This window comes from Ambystoma mexicanum, chromosome 7q, assembly GCF_040938575.1.
Source record: "Ambystoma mexicanum isolate Mex_15411 chromosome 7q, UKY_AmexF1_1, whole genome shotgun sequence".
Taxonomy (NCBI): Eukaryota; Metazoa; Chordata; class Amphibia; order Caudata; family Ambystomatidae; genus Ambystoma; species Ambystoma mexicanum.
This window is the reverse complement of record NC_090941.1, coordinates 547,372,432-547,387,266: the sequence shown is the minus strand read 5'-3', so window position 1 is coordinate 547,387,266 and position 14,835 is coordinate 547,372,432. Positions and strand designations below refer to the sequence as shown.

General features: G+C 43.2%; 1 protein-coding gene across 11 annotated transcripts in view; it reads right to left on the bottom strand.

Annotated features, from left to right (window-relative positions):
* Window positions 1–14,835, bottom strand: part of ENOX1 (ecto-NOX disulfide-thiol exchanger 1) — a 1,853,609-nt gene that overhangs the window by 220,073 nt on the left and 1,618,701 nt on the right. For all 11 annotated transcript variants that reach the window (XM_069639318.1, XM_069639317.1, XM_069639316.1 and 8 more), the window contains one exon: window positions 5,189–5,296. In XM_069639318.1, coding sequence (XP_069495419.1) covers window positions 5,189–5,296 — 108 coding nt within the window. The remainder of the gene's footprint in view (window positions 1–5,188; window positions 5,297–14,835) is intronic.

The window sequence follows — 14,835 nt, the reverse complement described above, 5'->3', positions numbered from 1 at the left end:
TACGGTGGAAATTGCACAATCCACTACAAAGACTAGAAACCAGATCCTTTGAGAGGGTGGGCTCCCTCACTTCTCTTGATTGATGCTGAAATCCAGATCCGTTAAGGCGAACCATAAAGGACAAATAGGAGTAAGCGTGCTCCATAGTAAGAATGTTGTCCAGATGGAAAAACATTTGCATCCCCTGGATCTTAGATAAGCACACACTGGTCAGAGAACATGGTGAAACACCAAGGGGCTGAGACCAGGCTGAAAGGCATGGACAGAACTGGAACCTGACCCCCATCCCCCTTCCAAGAACTGCAAGAACTACCTATGTGGGTAACAATTGGGAACCTTTATGTAAGCAGACTCAAGATATAGTCTGACCAACCAATCATATTGCTTCAACAATATTTCGCAATACTGAAATGGTCTTTATCTTGAACTGCTGAATTTAGTCATTACTGTCCCTGAAGGTGATAACCGTGAGTTCCCTTTCTCCTTTTTTCTGACCAGGAATAAACTGCTTGCAAAACCCTATTGGCAACTGCGAACTGTGATGATCCTTCAGATGGCGTCACTTTTGCATGAGGCTGGGGAGGTGAGGCTGCTAACATTAAGTCCCCGAAGGGGTGGTAACATTTGGGAGGATCTCATGGAGATGGACTACTCTCCTGGGAATAAGGATGTGATTGGGAGGCACAGTCCCCTTAACCCCCAAGCACATAGACTGAAGATAGGACCTAAACCTCATGGGTGTAATAACCTCATGTCTAAAACCATGTGTTATTGTGAAACATCGAACTACCCTGACGGTTTAGGTACTGAGATGAAGAAGCTCCGGAGAATGCTACAAGCGAGCAAGAAAAACACCAGAACAGCTGTAATCAATGTAATGGACATTATGTCAGGGCAGACCCTACTATATCAGGGCATGAGAAACAAATGAAGGCGGAACCGTACTGTGAAGGATACCGGAGAGTACTAGAGAGAGAACCTGAGACAGCAGTCGAGGTGGAGAGAGAAATTGAGAATCAGAGACCGAAGCTGAGAAAACATCCAAAGGCAGGCATGAGAAACTTGAGCAAGAGACGTGGAGGGTGTGGTTCAAGGGAACGCATGAGGACATCTTGCAGACCGACGAGGTGCTGGCCATTGAGAAAGCAGAAACAAAGAAGAGACTAGGCATCCCGCATGGAGGCAGAACGCCAAACACTATACAACTGAAACCGGTGGGTGAGAGGCAAGCCAAACAAGAGAAGGCATGGCAGAACACCCCGGTTGACCAGAAATACATTGTTCATAAGACTCGGGGAAAGCATCATACCAGTCAGCTGAGAGTCAGCCCTACAAAAGGATGGAGATTGGTTTGTGGTGTCGTGACCTGTATTGGGTGGACCGGGTGGTCCAACAACTGCACCAAAACCGCGAACCCTATTTGTATCTGTTTAAAATGCTGTTGCACTGCTACTTACATAGACCTGAACAGTATCCAGAGAGGTGGTGGCTGGATGTTCTACACAGAGATGGAAGAAAGAGTCACGGATCCACTTACCGACAGCCAGCTGTACAGGCCACAAGAAGCAAAACCCAACGAGAGTGGGAGAAGGCGATTGACCATCATCTGAAATCCTACCGACCCGGTGAAGCATCCAGACTCCAGTACAGGTAACAGGAGTTAACGAAAGCCCCTGACAAAACAACCCATTCAAGAAGTTTCAAAGGTAATGGGGCAATAGAAATAGGATGATCGTTAGATAAAGAGGAATGGTTAAGAGAGGGATTTTTTAAGATTTGGATGATTAAAGCATGCTTGAAGGAGGAAGGAAAGGTGGCAGAAGATAGCAAGTGGTTGAATAGAGATGTCAGGAAGGGATAAAACAGTGAGGCTAAGGGAAGAGGGCAAAGAGTCAAGCTCAGAAGCAGTGGGGTGAGCCCAGGTAAGGAAAGAGGTAGTGTCTCAATCAGTAAGGGGGGGGTGAACAAGAGGGGATGAGAGGTGGAAGATGGAAGCATAGGTGAAGATGGAGAGGTGGATTGCGAGGAAAACTGAGCTAGAGATGAGCAAAAAGTGGTGACTTTGGAGACAAAGAAGTCAGCAAAGTCAGAAGAGGACAGAGAAGAAGACATGGAAGGGGCAGAGGACACAGGGGAGGGCATCTTATTGATGACATGGAACAGGCGACGGGGATGACATGAGAGAAAAAAGGTAACAGAAAAAATGGTGCTTTTTAGAAGCAAGGAGAGAGGCATCATAAGAAGAATGAAGTACAGAGAGCAGAGAAAGATCAGAGGAAGCATGTTTTTTTTATTTCAAGTACCTTCCATCTTCCGCAAGGCATATCAGAGAGAGCAAAGGGCAGGAGTCAACATCTGCTAAGGGGCCTTCCAGGAGGAAGAAAAGGCGTTGAAGGGTGTAGCAGGTCTAAAGTAGAAGAAAGAGAGCCGGCTTTAGTCCGCCTCTTCCGATAACGAGCTATGGGGTTTACTGAAGGATTGCATTTTCTTAGCTAGAGCTTTGCCAATAGAAATGTCAATAGTTTTAGACAGTGAAAGACTAAGGAAATCTGGAGCCCTATGTACTGAGGTGTTGACAGAAGAGTCAACAAAATAGAGAAAGGTGCCCGTCCATTTCCCTGTAAAGCTGCTGACCCCTGCCATTTTTTAGCCACTGCCGGCTGTCCTGACGACTAAACCCCCCCCGGATCCTGTCTGTGCTACCATAACAACTGCAGAGCTTCACAAAGAGGAGAAATGCAGCATGCGTTCCATACTAGTCAGCGTGTGAGTAAAAACACAGGTAAATCAGGACACAGAGCATCAGGCACATGCCGCTTAGTCTTTTACTCTAACCAGGCACAGGCTGTGAGTCCCTCCGTCGCCAACGGACAAGCTGGGAGTATTCCTGCCCAGCCGGGCCACCTACTATGCTGACCCGCTCTCGATCCTCTCCCGAAGGAAAAGACCATGCACAGCCCCTACGAATATGTCCCTGCTGTGGTTAGAGACCGCACTCACGATCTAAGGGAAGTAAAGCATTCAAAATGTCCTAAACATGTACTAATAAAACATGAAATAACATTCAAACGCAAGAGGAAGTCCCAAGACCATTACAAAATGATTCTCTGGCCCTCAGAAGGCGTAAGTGAAGAGGACTGGATTTGTGGAGAGGAATCGTTTGTGGGACCTGCACATAATGCACTGGTGGACTGGAGGGAGCTGAAGGAAGAGGAGTTTATGGAACTGTAAGCCTTTTGTATTGTTTCTCTTACTGTAGTTTGAATTTTTTTAAAAGGTTTTCTGCATAATATCGTCCCGTGTCCCGTGCCATAGAATTTACTTGTTTACCTATGGTCCATATGCAATGTTTCTCATTTTTGGGATCGAGATGCACACACTTTATTTTTCGTGGGAGGCAGTGCACACACCATTGTTCAGGGAGTACGCCATGCATTTCTTTTTGGGTGCTATTGTACACAACTTAACCTTTTTATTCGATGGTTGAAAACAGTATGTCATTTTTGTCTTTAGTGGCATACATCAAATCTAATTCAGACCATTCTTTTAATGAACCTCTTCATAAGGTTTTTGAGCATAAGTGTGTGTCAAATTCAGTGAACTCACACACCTTGATCAAAGGAAGGAATCACATTGTTTGATCATTCCACGTTTCCATTGGAGGTGGGGGGGGGGGTTCGTTGTAGAGGCAGTCTTGGTGGCAATCTATTGAATGCTGTTGTGACATGTGATCACATTCTAATGGAAAAAGTGGCTTCATTGACATTATGCACAGTCACATACATCCGCCATCTTCTTTGGGTATAGACTGGTGGCAGATGTTCACCTCTGGGACAGGACACTGATGGTCACCCCCCTGGGAACGAGCCAGTCGCAAGTGTACAGGACTGCCACTAGGCACAATATCCCCGGAATGGATAGGCGTATGAAAAAAAAGCACCATATTTTGACCAGTGTCTCACAGATCTAATTAATGAAGTTTGGTGCAAACTGCACCCTCTAACTGTTCACTCTTTGGGGGCTGGGGACATACATTTCACAAGCAAAGCAAAAGTAGAGAAATCCACAGTAAATGTCACTTCACTGGTTCCCTGAGAAATAATGGATTCAGCCCCAAAAAAGCCTCCCTGAGCAACACCAGAAAACTGTGCATCCTGCACATGAGTTACTCACAATTCTTCTCTGAAATTGTGGATCATCCAGTTGGGGAATGGGAATTATGGGTGGGGTGCTGAAGGAAGAGGAGGTTCGCTTGTGGGTGAATTTAATGTGAAAATAGTTCTGCTAATATTTTGTGCAGCTGATTCCTGGGAGTTCGCCAACCACCACTCAGAAGAAGAAATGTCAGGGGTGTCCTGCTGCTCCGTTAGCTAAGCAAAATAAGAAATCTCTTCTGACAACCGGGTGCAACCTCTACTCACAGGTCTGATTCCCAACTAGGCAGCTCAGATATTCAGCCTTCTGAGATAGATGAATTATGCAACATGAAATTGATAAAAAAAGAACAGCTCTTGCTACAGGTGTAGGAATCTGGCTTTACGTGGTTGTGTGACAACACACTGTTATTATTCCAATCACCCCTGCTTTGGGGGGGTCACACAGGGCCAGTAAGAGTTCGCCAGCCTGAGTCTAGGTAGGCCCAAGTGAAGCAAGGGGTTGAAACACTATGAAAAGAGTTGTATTTTTTACACAAGACAGGTTGTGCGCATCATGCATGTGCCCAATCTCCTACAAAAAGTCAGAGCAGCCGAGAGGTAGATGCCCCAGAGAGCCGGTAACTCAGAAGGGCGAGAGGGGCGTGGGATTGCTGGGTGTCAAGGGGTGGTAGGGAGCGGGGGCTGGTGGGCAGAGAGTAGCCAGGGACCAAAGAAAATGACAGTACCCAGGGGAAAGGGCGTGTGTGGCTGGGTAAACGCGGCCACACACTGGTAATTTCCGCCCAGGTTTCCAGCCATCTGATTGGATGAGCACCCTTCTCTGGTGTGAATAAAGAGATATGCACTCGTATTTCTGAGGGGAAAACAAGTTTTAGACCTTAACATCCCGACATAACATTTAAGAATGAGAGTCTTAGCCACATTGTAAGTAAAGCAACTTTTTTGTAACTAACGTCCCAGCATCACTTCAGCACGAAATACATCTCTAGAAATCCCCATGAGAAATTGGGCTAGAAAATATTGTCCCTTACCTCCGCACGTAGCACTTTAAGTAATGCCTGCGCCGTCGTTTGTTCTTCCTTCGCTTTTTTAAGCTCATTCGTTTTTTGGCCCAGTTCTTCTTGTACAGTCAGCAGTTGCTGTGCAAATGACACAAATAAAAGATTGGTTTCATGGCCTCGTTGTGGAAATGATTGAACTACCAAGCAACACAAGCTGCTTCGAGACATTTCTGTTCCGACTGCTGTTCAGGCTGCTGTGTCCCAGCCAAAAATAATATTAAAACAACTTGTGTTTCATCCTCTATTAGTGTTCACTCAGCAAGTGCAGTAAGGCCGAGCATGTGTAGTTTATTCTGCTCCTGACATTAAAGCAATATTTCCTGCTACATGCTCTGCAGATGCTCTGTCTGTTTTAAAGCCACGTCCTGTGTAAAGCTTCGGCTGAATTCCTAATGGTGCAAAACAACACACCACACACACGCACCAACCTTTCATTTAATGAGTTTCAGACAAGAGGCTGCTATAAATTAGCAAAAAACACTCAAAAATAATGAGTTTCTGAAGAAAAGCCAGCACCATTCAGGCAACCATTGTCCTCTAAAGTTCCCGCCATGAAATCTGAACTTTTTTTTTTACTGTAAATGCAGACGTGTTGTTATTCAGTCAATGAAACAGACGGAAACTCACACTGCATTCAGTAATCACCCCGAACAAACGCTTAGTGTGGGCCCCGCCTTACACCCATTGTAGGTATTCACCAAGGGACTAGTTCAGAAAGAAGACTTACTCTTGTGTAGAGGCAACTATTTCGTTTTCTGAAGGAGGAGTTATCCTCTGACTATGTCATCATGACAGAAGATTATGGAATTCAGAATTGCACCCGGGAAAGGGCACTCAGCCAAGCAGGTGGCTGGAAGAACGGGCGAGAATACACTATATGCTGCCCACTCGTTCCAGCCACCCAGGTTCCTTCCCCCCAGATGGCACCATCTTGATTGTGGGGTGGCAACAGGGAGCCTGCCTAATAAGGAGATTGTCCTAAAAAAATGTAGGTCAGTCAGGGATCCCTTTTTCAATACTGGGGCAATCAAAATACGCTTCCATGAATCCAGAGTCCCTCCAGACTCAATGACGGCTTCAAACAAATTTCCCAGCATATGCAACCACCAAAGTGGAAACCAATTCAAAACATCTGATCCCAAACCAGCAGGATCCGCAGCCCTCCCATTTTTAGGAACTCTACTAGATAGTGCGACCTATTCGGGGGAGAATTGCATACCGCTACCCTCAAAATCCTCAAGTGAATAGTTGCTGGCTGCTTGTGGGTCATAAAAGATACCCTGAAAATGGGCCACCATCTTATATGCCAGAAGGAACTGCAACTGCCCACCTCTTCCTGATTACAACCCCTTGCAACTAGATTCTAAAATAATTTGGGGTCATTCGAGGATACTGCTCTCTCAAGGTGATCCCATTGTTTCACAATATGTTCATCTTTTTTCCTCCTTTAACAGTTTTTCATGGATCTAACTGAAACTATCGCATCCATTACTGCAAATGCGAAAATGCAGATTTCTTTTTCTTTTACCCCATTTCATTGCATATGTATGCGGAGGAGACCCCTTGCAGAACCTTCACCATAATCTCCTAAACCCCCACGTATATGCAGTGAAATGGAGCTTTTAAAATTCGTCGAATTTCGAATTTGCAGTGATTGTCTGCAATATTGTGTAGTAATACAATTTTTTACAAGACCTTCTAACTTTGTAAATCTGAGCTGCCGTGCAGGCACTACTCCTTATATCATTCTTTTGGCTGCTGTACAATCCACCGCAGAGAATCCCTCTAGGTCATCTGAAATGTCTGTAGATGATGCCTCCATTTATTAGATACTCTGTTCTGAATACTTGAGACCAAAGACTCAAGCTATAGAACAAGGTCTTTTGGGGCCTCACAGCGTTTTAGAATTTTTAGAGACTTGTCTTTAATTTCTTGGAAGTTCATCTTTCCCGGTACTCCTTATTACATTTTGGCACATGCAGAACATCTCCTGTCACTGTCGAGGGACTTCATCAGGGTGCCTACCCCTGGATAATGAGTAGATTGCTCAAGAGGAAAATGGCCCCTCTCGGAACGGTCTGAAATACTCAATTCCAGAATATTAATAAAAGAAAAAAGTCCATCAGTACATAGTCAATGATTGAGAAATAATATCCCCCTCTTAAAATGTGCACCTCAGAGGGATATCATCTACACATCTATAGTTCAGTTTCAACAAAATCAACTCACTCGTATTTCGTGCAAATCCCCCCAGTGGTTTATGCAGTGTGTGTGTCTTGAGGAGGACCCCTTTTTTCCCTATATGTAATGACTTTTACATCGTTGGGCGAATTTGGCCTACATTTTCCAGTTTATGGTAGGGGCGTGGGGCAATTTTAGGGCACAATGTCAGTCAAATAATTGTTTCATAGGTTTGACCTTACCTATAGAGGGCCATGACAATGTTGAAGAATGCTGTACACAGTGAAGGAGGGCTCTAAGAAGAATGTAAACTGCCCACCTGTTGCATGAGCATGCCTTTTCCACCCTGATTTCCACTTTATCTAACACCTACCAGTCATTTCTCACATATTCTGTTTGCCAAATATATTATGAAAAGCAGACACATAGACTGGATTACCTTTATTAAGAGCACATCATTTCAGCAAGATATTCAGCTGATTATTCAGGAAACTGCTGAGATAGATTTGTAGGATGGAAGATGTATGCATATCATACCACATTACAGAATGCAACATTTTCATTAGTACACCAATACAAAAAAAGAAAGATTTTGCTCCAGCATTAAGTGGCAGGAGTCACACAAGCATACCTTATACCCTGAGTAAGAGAATAGTTCCATATATACATTTCAGAAATGTCAAGAATTGTGGGTGTTTATCAGTAAAATCTGTGTAATACCTAATTGAAGAATACACATTTCTTTCCTCTAAAGACTATTTTCTAAGACTCAATTTTTGGGTGAAGCATCCTACAATTGCCCGTCCTTTTCAATATGATGGAAAAATCAACCATAGAAAATCGAATACCTAACTGTGATAGGAGAAGGTATTAAATAGAAGAGAAGCCATTTTGTGGAAGCATCCAAGAGTATATAATCTGTACTTCACTTGACAGACGTTGGTGAAACATAAAGAGTCCCACAGTTTTGGATTGCAAAAGTGACATACATTTAAAAGCATGCCCTGGAAAATGCAGAGGGACAGTCAGCCCACGGGAGATGAATGTTGCATGTCTTAGAAAGATTGGCACATTGAGCATCAGTGGATGTTGTGTCAAATTCAAAAGAGCCAGACAGACTCTCTGACTCAAGGTACAATAGAGTTGAGCCCATTAGATGAACCAGGTATGTTGAAGGCTACAAGTGGCACACACTTATACTTTTCAGACTTTTTTCAATATCTTTTTCTATGTTATTAACAGGAGTCATGTGGGGAAAGAGGAATGGTGAGTCTTGGCAAATGAGCCTGAGGAACTTCTCAGGTTGCTGGCAGAGTATAGTACCAGATGTTGTGCTCATCGGTTAATCCCTCTCAAGGGGACAATAAAACAAAAAAGGCATGTCATGAGAGAGATTTGGAGTGTTAACAAATGACTGATCTCACAATTATGTTGTGGCTTCTTTAATCCCTGGTTTAGGAAACACAATAATTAAGTAGCAATTTTAGAAGCCTTTACAATTCAAGAAACAAGTGTTTTGTGCATTCTTTTGCTAAAGAAATAAGACGCACCGGCCAAGTAATATGAATGTGGAGAGACTGTAGTAGGTAATATCTGTCACTGCGATTTCATTACCTGAAGAAGGCAGTATGTCAATATTTTCAATTTATAGTATCTGCCGAAACAAGTCTGAAAATATTACATTAGTTTTGTATGCATGAAGGTTTGAGGGAAAATGCATATGTTCCTTGAACAGATACATCTGGGTCTACCGTAATATAGGTTTTCAGAGGTCTGGTATGACCTACAGAATTTAGGTTTAGAGCTGAGGTGAGTAGGAAAGCCTTCCCATAAATGTACTAGTTATTCTGCTTTTATATTTGGGTGTACACAATCAACAACAACCAAAAAAGTTCTGTCTCTCTCTGATTTTGTGCAAAGCACTGTACATAGAAAATGTTTACATACATTGGTCACCTAACTAAATTGGTACTCATTTCTCGACCTTGGAATGATGAAAGGCTCAGTTGGCCTTTCCCCCGGATTTAAGCCTGCAACCTGCAGACCACACACAGATTGCAGCCACAAGCGCTCAACATGCTGAGCTATCTTATTAGTTTAAACAATTGTAAGCATTCATATTTCATCCAGAAATGTATTTTCCAGCATAAAGGTTTTATGAAGTGTAAGCATTAAATCAAATCTTATATTAATGTGAATAAAATGTTCACAGAAATACAAAAATTGTTTCTAGGTTTTTTCAACAAATGATAATTTGGCCTTGCAGCCATCAGCAGACAAGCTGCTGAATAATTCAGTTTTCTTGTAAGTAGAACATCCGAGACTGCATGTTTTCTGCTTATTCTTGGATCGTCCAATTATTTAGTAAAGTGAAATGAGAGAAGCCATGGAACCTAGGTTTATACATTTAAATCGATACAGTCTAGTGCCCATCATGAACGGGAGAACAGCATCTCTATCCTCAATCCCCCGTACATGCCCTCTATCATAAAACATTAATGTATGTAAAACCCCACACATCACAATAGTTCTTAATGCAGTACAATATAGACAACTCATCAAAAATGCCTTGTATCAATTTACAATTGATGCTCTGATAATTGACTAGACACTATCTCATACGAGTTAGGCATCGGTATCCGGGAATCGCAGCCATGTGTGAATATATTGGACCACCGTATTACCTTCAAGAGGCTCTTGATGGAGCCAAGAGTGTCAGCCAAAGTGTTGGGACAGTTGATGTCCTTTCTTAGTAATCACACCACTTGCATCTCCCTATGTGGCTTAGGTACTGATACAATGCATGGCATCTGCTGTACCTCAGGGTGATTGCTGACATCCTTCTATTTAAAATAAACCTCTAGCCATTTCATGTTTTTCTCTTGGCCTTAGATGTAGGCTGCCATGGCTATGCCAATGATACTCAATTTTATTTTAGGCTCATCAATAATCACTTGCTTGCCAAATCTAGACTCGTGTATATCGTCACCATTATCATGAACTGGTTGGATATAAACTGGTTGTTTCAAAATAACACTAAAACTGAGCCTGCCTCCAGTTCAGCTGCTTCTGGCATAAGGAGGCGTGGGTCTCAGACTTCCGTTTTTAAAGCAAACTAAAGAGGTGATGGCTGGAAGGTTTCAAATTAATCTTGACCTCTGCCATAGCCATAGCTCTCGGCAACCCTCCTGACCATCTTTCTTCAGACTGCCAAGCCATTGCAGAAAGGGCAAAGACCATGTGCAAATCAGGCTTGCTCCAGACCACCCCATAAAGCATTATTTATTATTCGAAACAGAATTATCTTTTGGTTAAAACAACTAGGGGACTAAACAAATAATACAAATGCATGGGTACAAAAATGTATATTTAATTAATAATGTCAATGATTTTCATAACATTTTTCCTGCATGTTTTTTGATCAGTAAATTCACTAGAACCCCACAAAGTAAACCTTACTTTTCAATGTGTCCATGAGATAATGTACACGAGTCAATATGCTTTATTGCCCTGTAGTAACCCGGCCTGAGGGATAGAGCTAAGGACTGGGTTAAAATCACACATAATCCTTGACCATAAATACACCTGCATGAGGGGAAGCTACTTCTGTCCCTGCTGTTACTACGAGTGGATAGCGTAATCAGCAACAGCCCCCTGCTGGCATGCCTCTGGTCTTTTCACTAACCTTCAACAGCTGTAAAGAAAAGGTAAAAAAACTGCCATGTGGTAAAGCCCCCGTTCTGAGCCTCGTGATAGGCTGGGAGGCTGCCACCCACCCAAACCTCTCCTTCCCCAGCCGGGGTACTCATACAGGAGACACTAACTTCCAATTTTAAAAGAGAGGAATTCCTCACAATGTAAACCAGCGTCTCCTTTGTTACTATCCACACCTGACCTACAAACAGCCCGGGTCTTGCAGAGATATCTCTTCAGTCCTTAACGATAGGGATGAAATTGGTACAGCGGGGTATTAATGCCAGGACGTGCATATAATATCAGGCATATTGAATGCGGTTTATTACGTGTCTCCCAATTGCTTGATGGCTTCATGAACAAAGCTCCGCTGCTATTAACTGTCCTGGTGATTCTTAGGTTTTGTGGGTGGATGATTAATGTCTTGCCCTCCCTTCTTTCTTTGCTGCTCTAACTGTGATACGTATTTGTTATTTTATAGAATATATTTATTAATATGACTGCATGCAATAATTACAGGAATCCCTCATTACAAGAAATCCCCCGGGTTTGGCGTTAATGAAAGCAGATTTACAGAATATGTCATGCAGGATGAAGGTAAATGTTTTAAACTGCACCTTTTTTAAAAATAAATCCTATTTCACCCTCTTTTTGAGGATGGAAATGAATTGTCCCCGAGCTCTACTGTGCACATGTTGCTAATGCACAGGGGGAACAATTCCTTTAATTGGGTCAGATGATGGGGAGCAGATGGGCACCAGAGAAGCCCACTTTTTTACTGTTTTGTCTCCATGGAAACACTATTTTTGCTGCATTGGAGGCAAAGATTTTGATAACCTCAGAGGTTTTCTTTTAAATGTGTTTCTCCACCTCTTTGGTGGAAGTAAAAAGTATGTTACAAAATAATTTGGCCTTATAATATGGCATTAAGTTCCCGTTCAACAGGTTATACCATGGGGGTGGGTAACAGCTCCAGAACGCTACCCCCAGGTATAGCCATGTAACAGGTACTTAATGCTATGAGCACTCATTCCATGGGCTGGAAGGGGGCTAATTTAAAGTATTTTCTTTCCGTCAACGAGAAGCCTACTGTTTACGGAAAGAAAATACTGTTCCAAGATGGCCACCATTGGACTGGAAAGGCGGGGCTCCATATGGAGCCACGCTTCCCTTTCCATGGTGGCCTCAAGGAGCAGTGCAGAGCAGGAGCAGCTGCTGCAGTGGCAGCATTTCGCACCATCGCAGCAATGAGGTAAGTAGAGAGGTGGGTTTGTTAAAAAGGGGGTGGATGGGTGGAGGGAAGATGGCGGGCTGGGGAACCAGCCTTCAGGTAGCTTGGAACCCAGGCTTGATCCGTAGTATCAGCCCGCATTCCTAGCCTACTGATTGGTTGACTCCCCTCCTCACGCAGGATTCTAATACGGCAGTAATTGGCGAATACGGTATTCCCATGAAATACCATATGCAGCAAGTCAGGCCTTTAGTCGGTTCTACAGTAAATACTGCCTCTTTTTACCATGCTCATAATGAGGGCGACTGCATTGTATGTGAGTAAACTCCAATACAAACCTTAACATTGTAGTATTATTATTTATTATTATTATTTATTCGCATTTGTTGAGCGCACAGCAGACCGAAGGCATTGTGGCGCTTGTTACAGTGTTGCTTATAGAAGAGAGATGTTTCAGCTCTGAGGTCAGTAATCAGTTTACGTATTCAGAAGAGCACAATTGCCACCCTCTGGTGATGAAGGTCCTGTGATGGCCAGCTGGCCGCTCCATTCAAAGGAATGCGGCATGAGACAACGATGTTCTGGAGCGAAAGCCTTACAGTAGTGTCGTTGTTGTGTATTTAATAAGGCTCCAGAACAATATAAAGTCTCTTCTGCCTTTCTGTTCATTTTCCAAGGGAAAATGTACTTTTTAATACACTTTTGTCTTTTTCAAAGTTGAGCAAAATCTTACCAGACACAGATAAATAATGCATAAAATGTGAATGCTCGTGTGGAATGAAAAATAGACACATCACTTTGTGTGAGCGCCAAAATAAACGTTTACTTCAAGTACCTCGCTGCTGCTGCTCCACCCTATAAATAACCGGCAGAATCAGTACAGAGCGTTTTACTTCTATTGTTTCACCTTTGCGTCCCCTTTATTGGTGTATATCTAGAGACGCACACTAGCAGACTTCAGGAAAGCACACAGTAGTTGGTCTGAAAGGGATTTACTTTACAGAACTAAAACTATGGCAGCAACTCCACAAGATCAGCCAGCTGTGTAGCAATGCACAGATTGTTGTTTGTTTGTTTGTTTGTTCATTTATTAAGCGCACCAGACTCGTAAGTAAAAGGGCGCAACGGCAAGGAGATGCAAGGCTTACATAGTTACATATACAAAGGTTACAGAGTTAACATATCAAAGGATAAACAATTTTGCATGACTACAGGATATATACAATATGAGCAATAGGTTACATATACACATGCTGCAATATTTGTCATTTACTATATCTACAAAGGAAAGAATATAGCCGGATATACTGTTTCTTAATTGCAGGATAATGTCCTCAGGGAGATGGGAGGCTAAGGGTTGGAGGCAATTATGTGTTTTATTAGGTTTTTTCTGAAGAGTGGATATGGTTGGTCAGCTCTCAGCTCCTGGGGCAGTGAATTCCAGCTTTTGGCTGCCTTAACAGTGAAGCCATTACCCCCGATAGTAGTAAGTTTGTATTTGGGGATAATCAGGCAATTGGTGTTCCCACTTCTAGTAGGTCTGAGAGAGGTTCTTCTCTGAAGTTTGTCTATAAGGTAACAAGGGGCCGCATTGTTCAAGGATTTATGCGTCAAGGAGAGTGTTTTTAGAAGTATTTTATTGGCCGTGGAGAGCCATTTGTGTTGGCGACTCAAGGCAGAAATGTGGGTTTTCTTGTTTATGCCAAGGGCTGCTCTTAAAGCGTTATTCTGTAACGTTTGGAGCTTTTGAATGGTAGATTTGTTAGCCCCAATGTAGAGGGCATTGCAATAGTCGATTCTAGAGAGTATGAGAGCTCTAGCCAGGATCAGACAACTATTGTCAGAGAGGAACGGTTTACCAGCTCAGAGAAGTTTGCATGTGTAAGCCGTTGCCGAGGTAAGGGATTTGACCTGCTTGTCAAAGGATAGTGTGGAATCCAAGCAAAATCCCAGGGTTTTTACTTCCTTGGAGACTTTAATGGTATTGCCGTCAATATTGAAAGATGAATATTCTTGACCTCATTTTTTTATATTGGCCTGCGAACCCAGTATTATTAGTTCAGTCTTATCATCGTTCAAGCATAGGCCGTGAGTGGCCATCCATGCGTGGATGATAAGGTAAACCTTGTTCACCAGGCCCATGTCCGTACCGTAATCCCCAGAAAGTGGTAGGAGATTCTGAGTATCATCTGCGTAATTAGTGTGGGTGATACCCAGCTGGTCCAGATTGTCGAACAGTGGCTTGGTGAAGATGTTGTAGAGGGTAGGCGAGACGCAGGATCCTTGGGGGACACCGCATAGGATGGGTGTAGGATCGGCCGATGCTGAGGGGGAGAAGACTCTCATGGTCCTCTCACTCAGGAAGGACTCGATCCACTTGATAGCGTCCGTAGAGAAGTGAGCTGCAGAGTCAAGGTGCCGACATAAGACCTTATGGCTGACCAGGTCGAATGCAGCGGAGAGGTCGAGTAGGAGCAGGAGTACTGTCCTTCCTTTGTCTCTCAGCTCGTCT